The following is a 25444-nucleotide window of genomic DNA, read 5'->3' as shown; positions in this document are numbered from 1 at the left end:
GATCTAAGGTCATAGAGCCTGCATATCAATTAAGGAGACTACCAAAGACAAAATTAAAAATTTGCATCCAATTAATAGAATAGAATATAGATTTACAATTTCTAAAATTAATTTTTGAACCCTATTAAAATACGTAAGTTGTCAATTTGTATTGAATTATTAACGTTTTAATTTTACAAATATATTTCTATGACTAAAATGCTACTTGAAAAAAAGAGAACTTCCTGTTGCAGCACGTGCATATAAGGATTAAAACATTGTTTACATACTTCCAAAAGTACTGACAAATTGAAATGTTCAACAGAAATTTTAAAATCTATTTCACATAAAGTAGTAGATGCATTTTGAATATAAACTATTAATTATATTATCTGTAGGTTCTAAGTTTCTGTGAATTCCGGTGGTTTAATTAAAATAAAATATATATATATATTGCTGAAACTAACATGCTGATAAAAACACGGTCGCAACGCATGCGCCTAAATATTTTAATACACAAAACAATGTAACATAATCGCTCTCGTTCTGCAGCAGACTAAATACTAGTAAGTATCTGAGTCTTTGTTTTAGATAATATGTAAGTAGCCAGGTACTAGTAGCTCACCCAGGAACAATTAACCCGATGCCCTAGGGATAACATGCAATATCTGAATGTATGGCTGGGAATGCCTTCCATCGTGGAAAACCAAACTATTTCCAAACAGTTCTATATAGTAATTCAGGTTATCTCACCGAAACGACATCCTTGAAGCTGAAGCGTTTCATTTGTAATAGAATTCTGAGGTTGTGTTACTCAGAAAGTATCTGGTATAATTTACTAACTTCGCTTCATTTGACCGAACATTGTGTTTTATGACGTTTAAGAGAGGGGTCATTTCTGTCTACAAGTGTTTTTGTTTGTCCAGTGCTGATTGGGAAATTATAGGAACTTGTTTAGATTATAAATTTTCACCGTATCCGACGGTCCGCAGTTCATCCGTTTGTTTGGTATTTATGTTTAGTTCACCACTCTGCATACTTTGCGATAGTAACAATTTTAAAAATCTACTATTTGTGATTTAAGATTTTAGGTATAAGAATACGTTAGAAGTGCCAGTAGTAAGGACAACAAAATACAACAAAATAGAAAAAGTGGAAACTTCACAGGTCGCTCAACACGACAAAAACGAAAATGTTGCAGGCTCGGTTTCATTGAGCCTGTTCATGGACGGTAGTGAAAATGTATGCTACCGTCCAGGCCCTCTAGCCCCGGGTTGAGCAAAACTCAACATTTACACATGCTAAAAGTACAAAAAGCAATTTAGAGACATCCGCAGATGTATTCACACGGCGGTGAACATGGAACCTTCAATGATACACGGGTTGTGGCGTGTAATTTCATGAAAAGCGGCGTTTGGTCCCCAGATAAAGTAATGGGTTTGCCCCAAACGAGAAAACAATGGGCAGAACTAAACAAACTGGAATTTATAGAAAGGGGATCTAAGGTTATGGAGCCTGTATATCACAGGAACTGTCAAAAGACAAAATTAAAAAGCAGGCACCATATCCAAGGGGTGATCATACAATACCCAAGGCTACGAAAGCGGGAGTAATAGAACCACCCTGGCTGAAATGGTCATGCTAAGAATTCCTTCAGAATGAATTCAGCCAGAGTATGGAACAGCCTGCCAAATGACATGCGCACCATAGATAAATATTCCGATTTTGTCAGGCTGATCTGCACCTGGACTTGTCCTGCATGTAAATGTGACATGTGCCATTGATTTCTGCCTTATGTTGCTTTATTTTATAGTTATAAGCTACTATATGTTGCTTTATGTTAATATACTGTACAGTTCTTGTCCGGAGTATTTCTCATTAGCCACTGGTTGGAATGTAGCCAAACTTCACAAGAAGCTTCACAATTAAGAGGAAATGCGCATAATGTCTCTTTGTTGTGGCTGAATGATTTTTCACTGAGTAATTGCCATTGGATTACTTAACAACAGTACACTATAACTATATTACAACTCATGTCTGGAGAACAAGTTGGAATTAACCCAAACTTCAAGATGCGCATGATATCTTCATGTTTTGGTTGGATGATTTTTCAATGAGTTACTGGCCTTCAATTATTCTCCATTAGTATACTCTATTACCTGCATTTCTTGTCTGGAGTATTCCTCAGCAACCAATGGCTTTTATTCATCAAAAGATGACATGAAGCTTCACTCCTATATCATTTTCATGTTGCGGTCAGAAAGATTTTCCACTGAGTCATTGCTCTTTGATTATATGACATTAGTATACTGTTGTACCATTTCTTGTTCGGAGTATTCTTCAGCAGCCACTGGCTGGAATTCATTGAACCTTCATAGGAAACTTCACTTCTTAGAGGAAATGTACGTATTATCTTTATGTTCTTTTCGGATGATTTTCACTGAGTTATTGCCCTTTAATATACAACATTAGTGAATTATAGCGCCATCGTAGAAGGGAGTATTTCTCAGCAACCACTGACAGAATTCAGCGAAAATTCATAGGATGCTTCACTTTCAAGAGGAGGTGGGTATAATTTCTTTATGTTCCAGTGGAGTGATTTTCAATGAGATATCACCCTTTGATTGTTTTGACATTAGTAAGCTATATGTGCCCAGTCAGTGAATTCTGCTTTTGTTCTTTCAGTACGCAATAATCATATTTCGGGGAGCATCCATTGGTTTTACAGACATTTTTTGTTGTTTCATTTGCATCAATCTGTGTTTATGTATTTTATTTGCTTTACTTAATACTGCATTGAATTCTTAACCTTCTGATCTTTTACTCATGTTTTATGTGCTATGATAATTAAAACTTTGTATTTTATGTGTTGATTTGATTAATAAATTTCTATGTTTTTGTTTTTACATCTACTTCAACCTTGTTTTATTCATACTATGCTTGTCTGGAAATAGTCCTTGAGTTAATGTAATTTGTTATTTAGGAAGGAAAATAAATTTTCTTTTATCTTGTTTCTTCTTGCATCTTGTTTAAGGTATGATCTCGTCGACTTAATTGGATTGTGACTTGTAATGTTAACCTGAAATTTAAGCTTTTTTTCTTCTTTTTTTGTGTGTGTGTGGGTGGGGGGGGGGGGGAAAGGAAGGGGTATATAGTAGATCCAATTGCAAGGTGCAAAACTAATTTAAGTTGTGATCTCATAGTGAATCTAGTGATTCTGTGAGTTGATATGAGTAATTTTCTTGGCCCCAACATTGACAGTGCCGGACAAATCTGGAATCAGACAGGCAATCGTACGCATTATCACCGATGTTTGGCAATCTATGTGGAATCATTTATCGTAGGTATACGCGAATTGCCAGTAATCAGTGAACTCAACTGGAATTATCTGGAAGACTTTTAAAAAGTATCTTTAATAATTGACAGCTCGCGAGTTTGAATGTAGACAGATTTAATGATAAGGTTATACAAAAAAACTCTGTGATCTAGAATTGTCCTGTAAAAAACTAATGTTCAGACTTCATTCTAAAAGATATAGACACTTAAATTTGAAGAATAAGTTTGTATCAGCCTCAACAGTTCGGCACGTGATTACACCCAAATTTTCATAATACTTATAAATCAAGCCTGCTTGAACTCAAAGTAGAAAGTTAAACAGTGCGTTCAGAATAAATATACAAGGACAATTATTCTTTTCATTTGTTGGAGGATTTGACGCATTCTTAACGGAACGGCACGGGACAAGACGGGATTGACAAGAGTCAAGCGCTCAGCAACCATGATCAAAGTATCGCCGGAAAATTTAGAAAAAATTCAATTGTATATACAGCAGCTTATATTATTCTTACAAAACTGCACATGGATATTAGATGCATACGTATCAGTAAGAATTCCTGTAGCTTGGTTCAACATATTGTTCAAAGCTGGCGTTAATTCATTTTGTAATAGGAATTCGCGATGTTGATAATGTTGCACTGGCTTGGTTTTAACCCGTTTTAAGGGGTTTGACGTGTGTTATCTAAGTGTTTATGGTTCGATATGGCCTCTGAGACGTATGACCTATAATTATGTCAGTGAAACATTAAACCAAACAAAAGAAACATCTACATCTACATCTACATCTTTCACCCAACCGTCGATTTCCGACTATCACTGGGCGGCGCTGTCAGAGAAACAGTTGTTAAAGAACTGATATGTTACAATGTTAAAAGAATAAAGGCTAAAAAAGACAGTATGCTACAGTTAAAATGGGACAGAGGCAACAGAATTACATACTGACCACCGCCAGCCTCTCTCTAAAGATACTGAGACTGGGGCTAGATTTAACATGAGTTGGTAGGGAGTTCCAGAGTCGGATGGTCCTAGGGAAGTAGGAGTTAGAAAAGTACTGAGTGTGAGACATGGGATTAAGTAATTTAGGTTTCTAGTTGGAATAAGATGAGATTGGTCGACTGCAACTGTCTGGGTCCTTATTTTATAAAACATTACTAATGAATTGTGTAACCTTCTATATTGGAGTGTATTCCATTCTAAGGTTTTCAGCATTTGTGTAACACTACTGGTGTAACTGTAGTCATACATGACGTACCTAGCAGCTGACCTTTGGACATTTTCGACTTTGCTAGTGAGGGTTTTTTGCCAAGGATGCCAGACGCTTGAACAGTACTCAAGTTGAGGGCGGACATAGGTGTTATAGGCAGCAATTTTGACCTTTTTATTATCAGTTTTGACATTTCGTTGTATGAAGCGAAGAGTGGAAGTTGCTTTGGAAGTGATACTGTCAATGTGTTTGGACCAGTTTAGATCTTTGGAAATGGTTATGCCTAAGTATTTAGCTGCCTCACAAGTTTTTAACTCTATGTTGTGAAGTTTGTAGGGGTAGACTACAGGATTTTTCTTTCTAAAAATTCTAAGGAAAGATCAGATTACTAGGGGAAAAGTTTATTTGATATAGGCAGTGGCTAGTAGGGGTCTGGTAAGTTGGTAACCTGACCTCTACACCAGAACCGGACCTGTAAACAACCTGTACAGGACAGGCTAGAGGTCCCGTAATCAATATGAATATTGAGAATTGTATTACAAAGAGCTGACTGTATCTTAAAAAATGGAGGATGATTTCAAAAGTTCTCCGTATTTTTCTTGTTATTTTAAAGGTGGTAATTAAGTCACAAGAAACAGAAGTATTTAAGTATTTATAATTCTTTAATCCCAGGAAGAATACGGTATCAAATTCTACAAAATTTATACGTCATAATTGGAAGCTTTTATTGTTTTTCGTGTTTTTTCATGGGAATGATGAATTGAAATAATAAATAAACTTAAACTTATTTTTTGCTTTAGTATTTAAGACATATTTGGACTTTGCTCATGAATTATTGAATTCATTTTACTGCTTGAGTAATAAATAAGCATAACTACTGGAAATTGCAGTTCGAATTTCATAGTTAATATGCACTGAAGTGGAAAAACAACAAATAAATATGAAAACAAATTTTGAGATCATCTCCCATTTTTAAAGATCTATAGAATATTTATCTTCTAGCTCTTTGTAATTAATACTATTCTCAGTATTCATATTGATTACAGGACCTCTAGCCTGCCCTGTACAGGTTGTCTAGAGGTCTGGTAACCAGACCCCTAGTCCAGCTGCCCTAGCAAGTTCATTTAATAATGGATCAGTAATTGCTGATCAAACAAAAAGGCTAGCTGTCTTCACAATTTAAAAAGATAGCTGCCTTTTTAATATTTATTATAGTTGAATAATCTTGAGGATTGCCGATATTCATAGTTGTATTTTATTCATTCAGGAACATACTTTGTCCTTTGATGGGGTTAGAATGCATGTTGGACCTAAAAAACATAATCATTTTGAAATCACTAAATTACATGGTTTTGCATTTACTAATCTGTGGTCAGATACCCACAAAATTAATGATTATTTTCGATATCGACATTATAGGATAAATCCCGTTTTCCGGTATTAACCACCAATAAACACCCGTTCCCATTTTCACGGTGAGTGGGGTATCGGCCATTGCGCTATATAGCGGTAGTGTTTAGATTATCCATTTTTCAAGTTTGAAACAAAGAAAATGAATAAAAAAAGTATTGCAGATTACCATAAACCATTGTTGTAATTAAGATGTAGCAAAATATCCTCAAAGTTTACTTTATTTTTGAAATTTTATCTTTTATTCTGCACTGCCGCTTCCGTGGCTCGATATCGAAGGTGTGAAATTATTCGCATTTTTCAAGGTAAACAGATTATTTTTGCAAAAAAAAATGTTGCCGAGGTCGTAGAATAGTATATCCATTGTGAGAAAGTAAGAATTTTCCTAAATACTTATCTTCTGGCAAAAATAATCGTTAATATTGTAAACGGTCTTTATATCGGTTAATCTCGCCAGCCCCCCTGACCCTATGTACGGAAATACCGGAAAACGGGATTTATCAATAATGTCGATATGGTCAATTTATGTTTCACAGCATCTGCATGGAAAGTTATAGAACAGCGATATCTGATAATGTTTATCCTTATGTAATAAAAAAATATTAAACAAGGTGGTGACAGGTTTTTCATCCATAAATGAGATCTCTTCAGCAGGTCACATGATGCAGTGAATTCAAAGTTTTACTTCATGCTCTGTTAGAGTTTCAGATCTAGTTGATTTCATACAGATACTTGTCCCACTGAATGTTTCCTGCTTATGGCACACTTTATGTGAAGGTTCTGTAGACTATGTACTGAAACTCAATATCTGTTGTTTTATTTTTCAGGATTTCTATTTCAAAAACCACTGGGACAGATTGCCAGAATCTTGGTGTTCAGTATTATCTGACTTGACAACAGAAGAATTGAGCTTTCTGCTTGACAGACATCCAGTGCATTTAAGGTATGGTATTTTTCTTCAGATGTATTGATCTAGGTGGCGAAAGATATTGATATATTTATGCTTAAACCCATTTTATGCAATTTATAATTAAGACTGTTACTTCATATATAATCTTAATTTACATAAAGAAATAATGCATATTTTGAGTTGGTTGTACATAATAATTACTATTTCCTGAAGTATTTTAAAAGTCTAGTACCTGTTTGACATTTTAACTTAAATTTATATAGCTTGACTTTTTCAACAATGAATATTAAAAGTGAGTTTAAATTGACTGTTAAATCTCTGTTCAATTAAACTTGTAAAAACCACTGTTTGGAAAGCCAATTATTTATTTGCAGAAGGTGGTGTTTATTCACAGATTGAAATATTCTGCAAATTTTATATCAGAAATGATACTAGAGCCAAGTGGTCTGTGTTCACAGATGATCTGTGTTCACAAGTTTCTACATTTGTAATTTCTATAAATTTCTATAGATCTAAATGAATTTTCTATAAATGAAATGAAGTCTGGAAAAAATGACCAAAATCTGGAGACTTGCAGCTTTAAGACTTTAACATTTTAGGAAAGTGGCACCCTTATCTTTGCTAAGTTTTAAGTCATGTTGTGATGCGTACTCGCTGGATAGACGATGTGAGGGTGACATTTCCAACAAGTTACAGAATTTGTTCAGTGGATGCGCTGATGGAACAGCAGCAGGTCAGTTCTCTTTTTTTCCCCCTCTGATATATATTTGATTAGAATTTCTTTTTATTTCAGCTCTTCATTACTAGTATATTATTGGTTGCACATAATGAAAAATTGATTTAAAAATGATAGGAAAATGTTTTTTGTAATGCCCAGCTATACATGTATGAGATCGACCTTAACTTGTTTCATAGACTAATTATTTTTTTCATTGTTTTTATTTAATGATAATCAGTATTAAAAATTCAAACTGTCTATTTAGTTGATGCTAAACTTTCCCCAGTGATAGCTCATTCATTTTATTATATAGGAAGCAGAAGTAGGACAGATGGTAAAGACAATGAAACCAGTCCAGTCCAGTTTCAACCATTAGGTATCATTTCAGCATATTAGCATTTGAAAACATTTTTTTTTATTAGAAAGAGCATTGTGAAAAAGCAGGGGAGAGGGGGATTGGGATTATGAAAATCTTACTATAAAAGAATTAACAGTCTGAATATTATCTATGGTCCTATTCCTTTGATTATTTGGAACAGTGTTGTAACATTTCTAGAGTAGTCATCTATTAATAATTGTTGCCAAAGGAATCAAATAGTACTCTGTTCTGCCCTTTCATATTGAGATTATGAATTGTAGATAAGAACCAAGGTCATAAATACTTAATCACATAGCTGTTCTGTCACTTTGTTTTTGTGTTATATATATGAATTTCTATGCCACATACTCTTTATGAGTCTTGACTAACTAAAATCTTCTGTACTGTGATGATCTGACATGCAGTACACTGGTTCCATAACTTTATTTTCATTTTTCACAAGTTTATGCCCCTTTTCTAACTTTTGGTATTCATTAATATTTTACTTTCCTAGTGACAATGTGCACAGTCTGCACACACACTAAACATTTCAGAACGCTACTCATTTTCACTCTGTTGACTTAGGAGTACATGTATGTGTAAAATCTTTTAAGCAGTCAGAGAAATATGACTGTAATGAAATGGCAGTCATTTTAGTTACAGTGGCTTCATTATTCTTATCATATATAGGCACTACCATGTATAGTAAATCAATGAGCTTCATTATTCTTATCATATATAGGCACTACCATGTATAGTAAATCAATGAACTTCATTATTCTTATCATAAATAGGCACTACCATGTACATAGCAAATCAGTGAGCTTCATTATTCTTACCATATATAGGCACTACCATGTATAGTAAATCAATGAGCTTCATTATTCTTATCATATATAGGCACTGCCATGTATAGTAAATCAATGAGCTTCATTATTCTTATCATATATACGCACTACCACGTATAGTAAATCAGTGAGCTTCATTATTCTTACTTTATATAGGCACTACCATCTATGGTAAATCAGTAATTGTCATTATGTGTACCTTATATAGGCACTACCATATATGTAAATCAATGAGCTTCATTATTTGTACCTTATATAGGCACTAGGTATATTAGTGACTCATTATTCTAACCTTATGTAGGCACTACCATATATGGTAAATCAATGAGTTTTATTATTCTTACCTTATATAGACACTACTATATATGGTAAATCAATGGGGTTTAATATTCTTACCTTATATAGGCACTACTATATATGGTAAATGAATGGGCTTTATTATTCGTACCTTATATAGGCACTATATATACCATATATGGTAAATCAATGAGCTTTATTATTCTTACCTGATATAGGCACTACCATATATGGTAAATCAATGAGCTTTATTATTCTTACCTTTTATAGGCACTACCATATATGGTAAATCAATGAGCTTAATTATTCTTACCTTATATAGACACTACCATATATGGTAAATCAATGAGCTTTATTATTCTTACCTTATATAGACACTACCATATATGGTAAATCAATGAGCTTAATTATTCTTACCTTATATAGACACTACCATATATCGTAAATCAATGAGCTTTATTATTCTTACCTTATATAGACACTACCATATATGGTAAATCAATGAGATTTATTATAATTACCTTATATAGACACTACCATATATATGGTAAATCAATGAGCTTTATTATTCTTACCTTAATATATAAGCACTAATTAATGAGCTTCATACTGTTGACACCTCTCTACCCTAAATGACTGTTGTTTCTTTAAAATGAGTTGAATATTACAGCATTGAAATCAAAAAGATCATATACACCATTTCAGTAAATTGATAGCATTAGAATAGCAGTGTCTTTTCTACTAATTATTTTGCAGTCTGAATTTCATATTTTTGTCTTTAAAAAGCTTTTTTCTAATCTAAGTAGGAAATACTGTCACATGTGGCATACTGTAAATCATTTAATTTCATGAGCATGAAATTTCATGGTTTTGGTCAAAACAGCAATTTCGTGGGGATATGAATTTGTGGATTTCAACTTTTGAACATAAAATGAATGGGAATTTTACTTGTTCATTGGGATTGAATTTCATGGATTTTATAACCTGTATTAGTTATAAAATATAAGTTAACTGAGGTAAGTTATTCAAAAAAAGTCTTTTTGCTGTTCTCACAAGGTGACCTATACAGTGAAATAAGTAGCAGTCTGTTACAAAGTTAATCAAATTCTCTTTTAGTCTGATCATGACCTGATAAGCATAATGGGATGCTAAGAGTTTTATAGCTTTAAACCTTTTGCATAAAACCTTATCAGCCTTGCATAAAAAAATTTACTGCATAGCTGGAAAGATAAGAGTTCAAGGATTCAGGAAATAATTGCATTAGTCACATTCAAAATGAGGAATTGGCACAGGAGGGCTTTGTAATATTTTATGATAACTGAAACAAGTTATGAAAATATAAGCAATAACTCAAATGGGTTATAAACTGTGATAACTTGTAACAGTTACACCCCTGACTGATCAATGGGAATGACTTTGTTCAGTTTAAAAGGGAAATACCTCCAGATGAACATGAACATATTATATTTTTTTAAACAAGATAAACAAAGTTAATAAAACATTAAAACTTATATAATACTGGTGTTGTTCAAGTTAAGACTTTATGGGAATTATATAAAACACAGGTAAATGCATTCTGTTTTATGTCAGATTTTTATAACATGACTAAAGCAATAGAGATCTTTTCTAGTATATATTTTACACACTGCATTTTTATATATGAATAATGCCCAGAACCAGTTGTATGCCTTTGTTTTTACTCTATATTTTCAGTTACTAACTAGAAAAGGACTTTTTTTTACCTCTTAAAATTGTCATAAACCTGGAGTGTCATGCTTCTAAATTATGCCCCCAGGGGTATATTGTTTTGCTGATGTCAGTCGGTCTGTCTGTCTGCTTGTCCATCGATGCGTAGACCAATCAGTTCCCAGATGATAACTGAAGAACCTTTGGGCCTAGGATCATGAAAGTTGACAGGGAGGTTGATCATGATCAGCAGATGACCTTTATTGATTTTGAGGTCAAAGGTCAAGGTCACAGTGACATAGAACAGTAGAATTTTTTGCGCCAAATAACTAGAGAATGTTTCAGTCTAAGATCACATTTGATACAGAGGTCACTTATGACTGGTACATGACCCAACACAGTGACTAAATAATTTCTGTTCCTTGTGCAGTTACTGTATGCATCAAGGGGGGCATTTCATGTTCTATGAGCTCTTTTTCACATCTTTTATAAGACCTAATTCAAGATATAACATATTAGCAGATACTAACTTTATATAAATTTAGTCATTTTTTTTTCAATAAAAGAACTTGTTTACGTTTCTTAGTAAACTAAGTTTGATTGTAGCAGATGCTACTTGGATCTATTTCATGAAAAAATCCATATTAACCCTTACCATGCTGGACACAACTGGTTCTGCCTTTGCGACCAGTGTACATCATGATCAGCCTCCACATCCATGCAGTCTGATCATGATCTGCACTGTTCACTATTCAGCCAGTATCTTTTTTGTAAACACCCCTTTTAACAGTTAATGGTGCTGTCCAAATTGAAAAATGGACAAGTCCATTATAGAAACTTAGCAGGGCCAGGATTAAGGTAGTGGACCCCTAATGACACTTGGCAACTTCCATGCAAATGTGTTTTTACATTTACCCATCCTATATTCTTCCATTCAGCATGCAAAAAGCCAAATGACTTTCAATAAAAGTGCCAAAATACTATATAAGGATTACGTAATTTGCAGATTGTTATTACAGGTCTAACACCTTAAGAAGTAGAGTAGATTTTGCAATATTCTGTAACTGATAGCTTAAAAGTAATTTTCCTCTATGTTTTGCAGATGAGAGTGGGAAGCTGCATGCCTTCTTTAAGAAACATGTGAAACCAAAGAAACAGCATGAAATCAAAAACTTAGGACAGGTTTGTAACAATCCATTTTAAATTTCTTGAAAAGACTACAGTGTTATGAGTATATGCATTAACCTGTTTGAAAAGGTTTTCCACACTTTTTCACCATAGATACAGATATTGAACTGAATGTTTTATGTGTGTGTAAAATAAATCTACGTATCAATTTTCACTTTAGTTATTATGTCCTCCCCCACCACACACACACACACAAGGGGAGGGAGACATATTGTTTTTGCCCTGTCCTTCCGTCCTTCTGTCTGTCCGTCACACTCCATTTCCAATCAATAATTGAATAACCATTTGACCTAGAACCTTCAGACTTCATAGAAGGGCAGGGCTTATGGAGTAGACGGCCCCAATTACCTTTGAGGTCACTTCATCAAAGGTCAAGGTCACAGGGGCCTGAACATGAAAAACCATTTCTGGTCAATAACTTGAGAACCACTTGACCCAAAATGTTGAAACTTCATAGGATGATTGACCATGCAGAGTAGATGACCCCTATTTATTTTGGGGTCACTCTGTTAAAGGTCAAGATCACAGGGGCCTGAACATGAAAAAAACATTTCCGATCAGTAACTTGAGAACAACTTGACCATGAATGTTGAAAATTCATACTATTAGGATGATTGGACATGCAGATTAGATGACCCTGAATGATTTTTAGGTTACTCTATTAAAGGTCAAGGTCACAGCAAACAGAACATGGAAATTCATTTCCAGTTGATAACTTGAGAACCATTTTATGACCCTTATTGTTTTTGGGGTCACTCCATCAAAGGTCAAGGTCACAGGGGCCATCTGTCTGTCACACTTCATTTTCTATCAATAATTGGAGAACCATGTGGGCTTCAATTTTCATTGGATGATAGGGCTTACAGAGAAGATGACCCCTATTATTTTTGTGGTTACTAAGTCAAAGTTCAAGATCACAGAGGCCTGAAAATGGAAAGCCATTTCTGATCAATAACTTCAGAACCACTTGACCCAGAATGATGAAACTTCATATGATGATTAAACATGTAGAGTAGATGACCCCCTATAGTTTTTCGGGTCACTTGATCAAAAGTCAAGGTCACAGGGACAAGAACATGGAAAATGGTTTCCTATCAATAACTTGAGAACCACTAGGCCCAGAATGTTGGAACTAGGTGGGATGATTGGACATCCCAAGTAGATGATCCCTATTGCAGCCAACCATCAGTGTCTCTTTGACTTTGGCTCCTGTCCCTGGTTGACTTCTTGCCTATATGACTACGCATTGGGGGAGACATGCGCTTTTCTACAAAAGCCTCTCCTTAAGTTGTCATATAATTTCAGGTGCTGTTGTGTCAGAAAATTAATACTTTTTCCTTCGTGCTTTTTAACCATGTAAAGTTCTGCTGGAACTACATGTAGTATACTGTTTCAAGCACCTGCAAATACATCATTTTCATTTTTACTAATATATATGGACATTGTAACTTGCACATTTGAAACCGTCTTGAATGATAAAACTAACATGAATAGAAATACCATTTTGGCAATAAATTAATTAAATAGAAATAGCATCATGGCTATAAATAGAACTAGCAGCAGTCACAAAAAAGACTGCAAATATTGGTATTTGGTTTCAAGTTGCAATGAAATTCTTTTTCTTTTTTTCAGTTAAAAAAAAACAAAACTTTGTTTTCAGGTTATATATCTGTTAAGCAAGCATATTGAATGCGACAATGTGGTAGATGTGGGCTCAGGTCTAGGACACTTGGCAAGGCTGTTGTCCTTTGGATATAACTTGAATGTCACATCAGTAGAAGCTGCAGGTACACATGCACCTAAGGCTACTAAATATGATAGGTGAGCTAACTTTGGTCAAGCAGAGATTTAGATGTAATAGATAATTGATTGTGAAAATAAGAGTGTTGGTACGATTTGGTTTCCTATGTCTTTTTTGTTTTACTGTTAAGAATATTTTGATCATTTGAGCTAACCTTTGTTGGTGTTTAGCTGGTTTGCTCAACTCCATGGGGAGAGCTAAGATCTATAGACCATGGGGTCGTCAATTCAATCCCCTCGTGGGGCAAATGTTCTTTATGATGATTTGATAAAAGGCATTGTGTCTGAAATCATTTGTCTTTGACCTCTGATTCATGTGGGGAAGTTGGCAATTACTTGCAAAGAACAGCTTTGTTCCAGTGCAGAAGCAGAATCTAACACTGGTTAGATTACTGTAAACCTAGAAATGTTCGCGGATACTATGTTTCGCGCTTTTCAGAACGTGGATATTTTCGCGGATACAAATATTCGCGGAATCATATCCATCGCAAATCCCGTGAAAGTGAAGTCGCAAATGAACGTATTTAGTATGCTAAGGTAATAGTTGCATACTTGCATTTATAGTATTCTTGAAAACATTCAGTATTTTGTACCCTTTCATTATAAATGTACCCCAATCCTTTTCATCCATATCAACGGTTATTCACACAACCGATTATTGACAGTCAGTAAATTGCTGTTATTACACTATCATTTATTTCCATTTAAAGCAGTATCTTTTGTTAGGAGATTAAACAACACTTAGCAGAAATAGACACAATATTTTACTTACAAATAATACATGTGTATATCGCATTGGCTGCTGACTACAAATTGCATTATATGTCGTTCGATAGATGCATACTTTTTCTGTTTTTTATCCCCTGTTTGCCTGACAGATCGATATTGAAAAGGCTGTTACATCATAGATAAATAACTTGTCAATCAACTGAGTTAATGTGGATTTGTGCACTCATTTTATACAATTATGTTACTAGAATTTGAACTATTAATATCCAGGTATGTGTAAGTACAGAACCATTTTATAGTGGTCTATTTAAACTGAAGCTAAAATCTTTCGTGTTTTTGTTAGATCAGAGTTTTTCGCGGCTATTTAATTTCACAGAAACATACTACCCGCGAAAGGCGCTAATTTAAAAAGTGCGAAAACATTTTTAGGTTTACAGTAACTGCTCGCCATTACATAACTGAAATACTGTTGAAAAACGGCTTAAACCCAAAACATGCATACAGTTTGTTGGTATATTTGTAAGTTTTGAATAGCAGATTTGATTTCCCTGCCATGGATTTGGCATTGCTTTTAAATATTGGGGTTCATTGAGCTATTCTCCTTTTAAAAGCTTTTTTAAAAACACATTTTTGCTTGAACCATTAGTTAAACATCAGTATGATTTAGAATCGTCAATTCTTGTAGAGCATATTGTCAAATCATCTTTATTTGTCTAAGGAACTAATTTTTGTGGATTTCGTGCTTGTGTCAATCTGAGAAATCATATCCCAGAGAAAAAATCAAATTCTTATTAATTTCTTCTTAGATGTTGAAATCCATTAATTAAATTTGTATCCCCAAAAGATAGCAGCTTTGGTCAAAACCACAATATTTTATGCTCACAGATTTTAAACAGTTTTACAGTTTTTAGCTCGACTATTCGAAGAATAGTCTAGCTATTCTACTCACCCTGGCGTCGGCGTCGGCGTCGGCGTCACACCTTGGTTAAGTTTTTGCATGCAAGTACATACAGCTATCATTTAAAGGCATATAGCTTTGAAACTTATTTATTCTTTTTCTAGGTCAATTACCAACCTCACTGGGTCAAGTTCCATAACTCTAACATGTATTTTGAGCAAATTATGCCCCCTTTTGGACTTAGAAAATTCTGGTTAAAGTTTTACATGCAAGTTACTATCTCCAAAACTAATGCAGATATTGAATTGAAACTTCACATGTGTCTTCGGGGTTATAAAACTAGTTGATAGCACCAAGTCCCATAACTCTGACCTTCATTTTGGCCAAATTATGCCCCCTTTTGGACTTAGAAAATTCTGGTTAAAGTTTTGCGTGCAAGTACATACAGCTATTACTAAAAGGCATATAGATTTGAAACTTATTTTTTCTTTTTCTAGATCAATTACCTACCTCACTGGGTCAAGTCCCATAACTCTGGCATGTATTTTGGCCAAATTATGCCCCCTTTTGGACTTAGAAAATTCTGGTTAAAGTTTTGCGTGCAAGTACATACAGCTATTACTAAAAGGCATATAGATTTGAAACTTATTTTTTCTTTTTCTAGATCAATTACCTACCTCACTGGGTCAAGTCCCATAACTCTGGCATGTATTTTGGCCAAATTATGCCCCCTTTTGGACTTAGAAAATTCTGGTTAAAGTTTTGCGTGCAAGTACATACAGCTATTACTAAAAGGCATATAGATTTGGAACTTATTTATTCTTTTTCTAGATCAATTACCTACCTCACTGGGTCAAGTTCCATAACTCTTAACATGTATTTTGAGCAAATTATGCCCCCTTTTGGACTTAGAAAATTCTGGTTAAAGTTTTACATGCAAGTTACTATCCCCAAAACTAATGCAGATATTGAATTGAAACTTAACATGTTTCTTCGGGGTTATAAAACTAGTTGATAGCATCAAGTCCCATAACTCTGATATGTCCCCTTTTGAACTTAATACTCTTTTGATATTTAACATTTTGGGTAATAATTTCCAGCTTCTGTGACAATATTTCGAATAGTCGAGCTTGGCTGTCTTATGGACAGCTCTTGTTTGTCATATTCTGCACCTCGAGTGAAAGAAATTGCAAAGGTTTTCACTACATGAAGTGGGAATTCCATTTATATATGAACCACGCCATGAGAAATAGTATGTTTGTGACCAGCATGGATCCAGACCAGCCTGCACGTCCATGCAGTCTTGTCAGGATCCATGCTGTTTGCTAAAAGTTCCTCTAATTCCAATAGGCTTTGAAAGCAAACAACATGTATCCTAACAAGACTGTGTGGATGCGCAGGCTGGTCTGGATCCATGTTGGTCGCAAACACACTATGTTGGTTTTCTCATTTTCACTTAATCTGTTTGCCTTTTCAGAGAAATAGATAGAGAGATTAAAAAGAAAATAATGGTAAGCATTTAATTATATTTATTTGAATTTCTTTAACAATGATTGGATTTTCAAATCAGCTAGTACCAGTAGTAGTAATGACTAATATGTAAGTGATTCTTTAGTTTTCATCAACAGCCTGTGTGTTTACTAGTACCATTTATCAAGATTTCGACCATATTCATTACCATTTTAAGTCTAAGCTTTCTTTTTATATGCCGGCGTATTATGTGAACATCCGTGGTGGCAACGGGCGGGTGGTCGGCATCCATAAGCATATCCACTCTCCAAGTCAAACAGTTTCCATCCAATCTTCACCAAACTTGCTGACAATTTTTGTGGGCATAATATCTTGGCCAGGTTAGATAACCAGCCAAATCGCCCCAGGCACTCTTTGATTATGGCCATTTAATTACTCGAAATCTGTGACTTTAGCCTTGTCTGCTCTCTTAGTCGAACAGTTTTCATCCGATTTTCACCAAACTTGCTAACAATATTTATGGGCATTATATCTAGCCAAAATTTAATAACCGGCCAAATCGCCACAGGGACCCTTGGATTATGGCCCTTGAATTACTCGGAAAACTGCAAATTTAGCCTTGTCTGCTCTCTAAGTCTAATAGTTTTCATCAGATCTTCACCAAACTTGGTGGCAATGTTTGTGGGCATAATATCTTGGCCAGGTTTGCTAATCACCCAAATCACCCCCGGCACTCCTGGATTATGGCCCTTGAATTACTCAAAATCTTTTTATGATACATAACTGAATATTTAGACGGGCGTATTTTGTGACAGTTGGGCACTCTTGTTAGCAGAACTGTCTGTAACTACGGATTGAATACTCATGAAAAGTTTCATTAACCTCTGTGCTAATTTAAGAATAACAGAGCAAAAATAAAATTTAATAATGGTTTATTTATATATTTGTGGGTTCACAGGGGCCTCTGGCTTACTGAATCTGAAAAGATTTTCGTGTGCATTTCTCTCAAAAAGCTATTTCTTCTTATTTTCTCACAGGGTTAAATGAAATTTCACTAACCTTAAATACAAACATGTACATTTGATAAGGATTTTCTACATTTGAAGTAATTATCTAAAGATGAAATATTTTGACAGATCTTTAAGTTAGAAGTGTGAATGTAATTAAGAAGTGTTGGCATGCTTTTACAGGGCTTATTTTAGCTGTCACATGGATTTTTTCTAACGAAGGCTCATTCCCCAATGTAATTAAATCAGAGAACTCTAACTACTGTTAAAACAGGAATATAAATTAGGCAGTGGCTAGGTAGCCGGTTCTGGCTACTTAGACCTTTAGTCTGCTTAGCCGGTTCCGGTTCCGGCTACCTAGACTAAAGGTCTAGGTAGCCGATTCTATATATACATAGCGTATATGAAATATAAGTCAAGGTAGCTGGTTTTAATAAACTGTATTATAAAGGATCATTATACTACTTAAATTGATTACATTTCTTGTGATTTATTATTTAGTATTTGTGTTTAACCTGTTTATTTCGCAGTATTTATGCACTCCTATCATATCGGCCAACATTTTGTTATGTTAAAACGTACTCGATACATATTGAGATACCGTGATTCATTCTTAAAACAAAACAAAAACAAACAGTAAAAAAGGGCAAAACAGAGAGCATAAATGTACATTAAATGATGTGGCTCTACTGAACATTTCGTGTGCCTTTTTAAAGTGACAGTTGTAAATGATCATCACTTCCGCACCTTTATGTGCGTCTTTAAAAAATTACTACATAATTTCTCTGCCAATTTGTTTATGAGTTAATAATCTTGACTGGTTCTAATTGTTTGTTTGAACATACGACCTCTTTAAATTATTCTAAGGCAGTGTATACTAAATGTGAAAGATGGTTACGTATCAAAAGACCTAATTCTAAAGGATCGCCGACAATTGACATCATTTATCAAATATGTTTCTTTAATATACATTTGTGTATAACAAACTACAAAAATCATTAAAAATTTTGTTTTAAGAATTTAAAAACACGCCGATGACGATAACGACACTTTGATCATTTATTGATAACACAACAAAATATCGGCCAATATAATAGATACGGTGAAATGAACAGGTAAATCACTAATAGTAAATCATAAATCACAAGAAATGTAATTTATTTAACTAATATAATGATCCTTTGTAATACAGTTTATCAAAGACGGCTACCTTGACTTACATGTTCATATACAATATGTATATATATATATATATAGAGAGAGAGAGAGAGTCTAGGTAGCCGGAACCGGCTTCGTAGCCACTTCCTATAAATTAACTGAAACAGTTCTTAATTTAATAAAATTATGAAAATCTAAAAATGTTTGCTCAACAGTTCCTTTGTTCATTATTCCTTATATGTTATATATTTTCTGACCATTTTTAATGAAAAATAAAATATTGGCAATTTTAAATGCAAGTCTTAAATGCAAGTCTTAAATGTTATAACTACAGACAGATATTACATATTTTTCAGGCTGCTGAAGGAAATGATTGTGGTAAAATCTCTCTGCCTTGTCATGTGACCAGCATGATTTACCCAAATATGACTTCAGATGAGTTCATAGCAATAATTACTTCCCAACAGAAAATCAATTCTGAAACTTTCGAGCAAGAACAGAATGTCAGTTCTGAAACTTTCGAGCAAGAACAGATTGTCACTTCTGAAACTGCCCAGCAACAACAAAATATCAATTCTGGAACTTCTCAGCAACTATTTGATTCAGGTACTAGGAAAATTATGAGAGATGACTCTAAATATAGAGCATGTGCTCTTCAATCGAAAGAGGTAGAAAAAGGTAATGATAATTCAAATGAATTTGCTGAAACAGTGGGTGATAATTTGACCAAATACTCTGAACAAGTCAGTGAAAATTTGACTGAAAACTCTGAACCAGTCAGAGACAGATTTGATAAACTCCTCACAGATAGAAACAAAAGAATGTCAAATGATGGACAAAATTATAAAGGAATGAAATATGCAAAACTAGAATCAGATTCTTTAAATAGTCATTGCGGTGATCCATTAAGGTTAGAACGTGTAACATCTTCCTGTAATTCAGAAACAGGCTCGTTAATTGGCAATATTTCTGAAACAGACTTGGAAGCAAGAGTTGAATTAGACTCAGAATCAACTAAATCTGGTCTTAGAGATGATACAGTAACTTCTTGTGATTTACATAAACAGTCGGGGAGAAGTTATCTCAGTGACAATGAAGTCTGTGAAATAAGTAATTCAAAAACTCCACTTACTCAGGTAGGAACAGTATGTCAAAATACAGACACTTTAGATGTACATAGTCCATGTAAGCTACAAAGTTTTGGTGAACAAATTGATTCATCTCAGTGGCGATTTGTGTTAACTGGATTACACGCATGTGGAGATCTGACACCAACTTTCCTACGATTTTTTGTGAATTGTGATGCTGCAGCGGGTTTGGCTTCAGTTGGCTGCTGCTACATGAAGATATCGGATGAAAGGTAGTGTATGTAAGATTCACATACCATAACTTAGTTTGGGTAACTTGTTGATAATTTGTAAAAGTAATTTTATATTATACCAGATCTATGTGATAAATGCGCTCAAAGTTGCTTTACATACAAAGGCAATCACTGATGGTGCCAAATTCATCCTCAGATCTAGAGAAAGCTCCCAGAACAAAGGGAGAGAAATATTTTAGATACAGACATGTCTGGCTAACTGCCAATACATGCAAACCCTTGGAAAGAACCAGTACTGGCTTCTCAGTTTGGCGGGAGACTATCAAAAACAGCTCTGAAATTTCACGTTTCAGGACATGGATTCGTAGTCAAGATCTCTGGATTAACATTTAAGCATGTTACATTTAGGTTATTGAGCCCCCCAAACAAAATGCTCAGTTGATCAGCACTTCACTGTAGGTAATATATACATGTAGAGGTTTAGACTTCATATGCATTTATTCGTTTATGTAGTAAATCTCTATATTTAACTATAAACATCTGCTACAATTGTCCGATAGCTTTAATATTACAGGTTAAACTTCACATAAAAGCAAACTTACATGCTTAAAATCTAACATGTAGTTGAACCTGTAAGTTTGCTTTTACTGGTAGTCTTGAATATGTGAAGCTGTCTTTTGCGAATTGTTTACAACAAAAAATTTTGACAGAAGTCACAGCACTATATAAGATACAGTAAAAAAATCAATAATATTCTCTGGCAACAAATTTTCTACAAAATTAAGTCTCAACAAAGCAGAAACAAAGTTCCCATACTTTTATTTTGACGAGTCAAAATCAGTTGAATTTATATTTCAATGAAATAGTCGTTTTAGGCAAGACCACAAAACTCCATACCAATGGAATAAATAATTTCATAGTATTTTACTACAAGTGACTCTTGGAAAGTGTGCATCGTGATGTTCATGAAATGTTTGCCATTCCAGCAGTTGTCATAAATTGACGATTTAGTTATTTAAGAGATTTGAACTTCAAGCATCATCTTATCAATTAAAACAGTGTGAACAAGAGTGCCAGAATGTCACAATATACGCCCGTCACAGCAAATTTCTTTACTCTAGCACCTGTATTTGCAAATGGAATTTTAATTTTGTGGTTGTTTAGTAATCATTGTAAGTCATTTGTTTTTCTAAGTCCACAAAAAAACTCCTTACCAGGTAGAGATACCTTAAAATACACCTAAAATTTGAAAGTAACATCTATGTTGTACCACAGAAAAGTGGTCTTGTTTTTTCCCTACAGTCAGTTATAAAAAAGTTACAATATAAGTTATTTATAGTAACAACTAAAGGAAGATAATCTTAAAAAAAAAAAAAAAAAAAAAAAAAAAAAAAATCCAAAAAATTTTTTTAAGTCCACACAAAAATCTTTACCAGGTAGAGATTGGTCAAAATACACCTCATAATTGGATGTAGCATGCATGTTGTACTACAGAAAAGTGGTCTCGATTTTTCCCTACCACTAGTAATGAAAAAGTTACAATATAAGCTATTTATAGTAACAACAAAGGGAAGTAATTCTAAAGAAGGGAACTGCGCATGACACTTCGTCTCATGATGGTGTATAATTGTGCCAAGTTACATCAAAATCCCTCCATGCATGAAGAAGAAATGCTTTGGACAAAGTCATTCTTGTATTTGACCTTTGGCCTCTAAGTGTGACCTTGACCTTTGACCTAGGGACCTGGTTCTTGCGCATGACACTCCACCTCGTGGTGGTGAACATTTGTGCAAAGTTATATCAAAATCCCTCTATGCGTGAAAAAGAAATGCTCCGGACAAGGTTTTCATTCTTGTATCCTTTGACCTCTAAGTGTGACCTTGACCTTAGACCTAGGGACCTGGTTCTTGCGCATGACACTCCGCCTCGTGGTGGTGAACATTTGTGCCAAGTTATATCAAAATCCCATCATGCATGAAGAAGATATGCTCCGGACAAAGTCATTCTTGAATTTGACCTTTGACCTCTAAGTGTGACCTTGACCTTAGACCTAGGGACCTGGTTTTTGCGCATGACACTCCGTCTCATGATGGTGAACAACTGTGCCAAGTTTCATCAAAATCCCTTCATGCATGTAGAAGATATGCTCCGGACAAAGTCTGTTGACGCCGCCCGCCCGCCCGCCAGGGGCGTTCCCATAATACGTCCCGTTTTTCAAACGGGCGTATAAAAATGTGTAAATATAAGGTTTAAATTGCAGTTTAGTATTTTCCATTTGTGTGTGTCAGTACATTGTTTTGTTTACAAGTAAATGAAGAGGGCTTTTAGTTTTTGAGGTCATGAAACATAACAGACAATATAATTAAAATTTGCATTTGTTTGTAGTTGTGGCGTTGAAACAGTTGGATATCCTATGAGCAGATATTGTTCATCTTTACCACATCATCAACTGTCTTACGCTAGTAGAGAACTTGCCTGCCATTTTGCAGATACCTACTCACAGAGATTAAAAGGTAGGTTTTTTTCAAATATGTTTACCGGGTAAGTCAAAATTGCAACATTTATAGATTCGCAAGAATTTGTTTATGGAATAAGTCATGTTTATTGATTTTATAAAATTTTTATTTCAATATATTTTCTAGTTTTATGTTTGCATTTGTCAGAATTTGTTTATGGAATAAGTCATTATGTCTCCCACCACACAGTGGTGTGGGAGACATATTGATTTACTCCAGTCTGTGTGTGTGTGTGTGTCTGTCACAAAGCTTGTCCGCACTCTAAGTCGAACATTTCTCATCCGATTTTCACCAAACTTAAACAAAATGTGTTTGACCATAAGACCTCAGCCAAGTTCGATAACTAGCCAAATCGGTCCAGGCGTCTTGGAGTTATGGCCCTTGAATTACCAAAAATCGGTCTTTTTACTCTTGTCCGCACCCGAATTGGAATATTTCTCATCCAATCTTCACCAAACTTGAACAAAATGTGTTTGACCATGAGACCTCGGCCAAGTTTGATAACTAGTCAAATCGGTCCAGGCATTTTGGAGTTACGGCCCTTGAATTAACGAAAAATTGGCCTTTTTACTCATGTCCGCACTCTTAGTCAAACATTTCTCATCTGATCTTCACCAAACTTGAACAAAATGTGTTTGACCATGAGACCTCGGCCAAGTTTGATAACTAGCCAAATCGGTCCAGGCATTTTGGAGTTATGGCCCTTGAATTATCGAAAAATCGGCCTATTTACTCTTGTCCGCACTCTAAGTCGAACATTTCTCATCCGATCTTCACCAAACTTGAACAAAATGTATTTGACCATGAGACCTCGGCCATGTTCGATAACTAGCCAAATTGGTCCAGGCATTTTAGAGTTACGGCCCTTGAATTACCGAAAAAATCCGTCGGTTTACTCTTGTCCGCTCTCTAAGTTGAACATTTCTCACCCGATCTTCACCAAACGTGAACAAAATGTGTTTGGCCATAAGACCTTACCCAAGTTCGATAACTAGCCAAATCCACCTAGGCACTTTTGATTTATGGCCCTTGAATTACTTATTGGATCCACTCATCCAGACCATCTAATTGGATCGACTCGTCTAAAACATCTAGAGAAAGTAACATTTTTCATAGGGGCAGTTGTGGGAGACATGCGCTTTTCTCAAAAGCATCTCTAGTGTTTATTATCCCCCGCCGATGAAATCGGGAGGGGGGTATTGAAATGGCGTTGTCCGTCAGTCTGTCCGTCCGTCCGTCCGCAGCCATTTCTCAGTAACTACTTGGTAGAATTTCATGAAACTTGGAATAAACATGAACCAACATACTGTGATGATGCCTGTCAAGTTTTTTTCTTGATTGGTCAATTTCCCTCAGAGTTATTGCCCTTGATTTAATGAAAAATGTCCGTCTGCAGCCATTTCTCAGTAACTAGCAGGTAGAATTTCATCAAACTTGAAATAGACATGAACCAAGATACTGTGATGATGCCCTTCAAGTTTTTTTTCGATTGGTCAATTTCTCTTAGAGTTATTGCCCTTGATTTAATGAAAAATGCACAAAAATATCCGTCCGCAGCCATTTCTCAGTTACTAGCAGGTAGAATTTCATCAAACTTGAAATAAATATGAACCAACATACTTTGATGATGCCCGTCATTTTCTTTTTTTATTGGTCAATTTTCCCTATAGTTATTGCCCTTTAATTGTTTAAAAATCCACAGATCTGTACATAACAAACCAACCAATTGGAAGAATTTCATTAAACTTCTTTCATTCTTTTCCATGAACATTTATTATAAACATGTGATGTTGTGTACCTACACCTGGTCGCCACCTTACCTTGGTCACCCCCCCCCCCCCCCAAATTTTTTTATTAGCTCACCTGTCACAAAGTGACAAGGTGAGCTTTTGTGATCGCGCGGTGTCCGTCGTCCGTCGTCCGTCTGTCCGTGCGTGCGTCCGTCCGTCCGTAAACTTTTGCTTGTGACCACTCTAGAGGTCACATTTTTCATGGGATCTTTATGAAAGTTGGTCAGAATGTTCATCTTGATGATATCTTGGTCAAGTTCGAAACTGGGTCACGTGCCTTCAAAAACTAGGTCAGTAGATCTAAAAATAGAAAAACCTTGTGACCTCTCTAGAGGCCATATATTTCACAAGATCTTCATGAAACTTGGTCAGAGTGTTCACCTTGATGATATCTAGGTCAAGTTCGAAACTGGGTCACGTGCCTTCAAAAACTAGGTCAGTAGGTCTAAAAATAGAAAAACCTTGTGACCTCTCTAGAGGCCATATATTTCACAAGATCTTCAAGAAAATTGGTCAGAACGTTCACCTTGATAATATCTAGGTCAAGTTCGAAACTGGGTCACGTGCCATCAAAAAGTAGGTCAGTAGGTCAAATAATAGAAAAACTTTGTGACCTCTCTAGAGGCCATATTTTTCATGGGATCTGTATGAAAGTTGGTCTGAATGTTCATCTTGATGATATCTAGGTCAAGTTCGAAACTGGGTCATGTGCGGTCAAAAACTAGGTCAGTAGGTCTGAAAATAGAAAAACCTTATGACCTCTCTAGAGGCCATATATTTCATGAGATCTTCATGAAAATTGGTCAGAATGTTCACCTTAA

General features: G+C 35.0%; 1 protein-coding gene across 1 annotated transcript in view; it reads left to right on the top strand.

The window, feature by feature from the left end:
• The first annotated feature begins 3733 nt into the window (after positions 1-3733).
• Positions 3734-25444, top strand: part of LOC123522834 (methyltransferase-like protein 25B) — a 29752-nt gene continuing 8041 nt past the window's right edge. Inside the window, exons 1-9 of the mRNA XM_045300297.2 lie at positions 3734-3862; positions 6757-6872; positions 7439-7572; positions 7871-7933; positions 11849-11928; positions 13595-13755; positions 16839-16872; positions 19353-20356; positions 22703-22830. Of these exons, the coding sequence (XP_045156232.2) occupies positions 3758-3862; positions 6757-6872; positions 7439-7572; positions 7871-7933; positions 11849-11928; positions 13595-13755; positions 16839-16872; positions 19353-20356; positions 22703-22830 (1825 nt within the window). The 5' untranslated portion in view covers positions 3734-3757. The remainder of the gene's footprint in view (positions 3863-6756; positions 6873-7438; positions 7573-7870; positions 7934-11848; positions 11929-13594; positions 13756-16838; positions 16873-19352; positions 20357-22702; positions 22831-25444) is intronic.

The sequence above is a fragment of the Mercenaria mercenaria genome, chromosome 8 (assembly GCF_021730395.1).
Source record: "Mercenaria mercenaria strain notata chromosome 8, MADL_Memer_1, whole genome shotgun sequence".
In the NCBI taxonomy this organism is placed as follows: Eukaryota; Metazoa; Mollusca; class Bivalvia; order Venerida; family Veneridae; genus Mercenaria; species Mercenaria mercenaria.
This window is presented reverse-complemented; position numbering and strand designations above follow the sequence as displayed.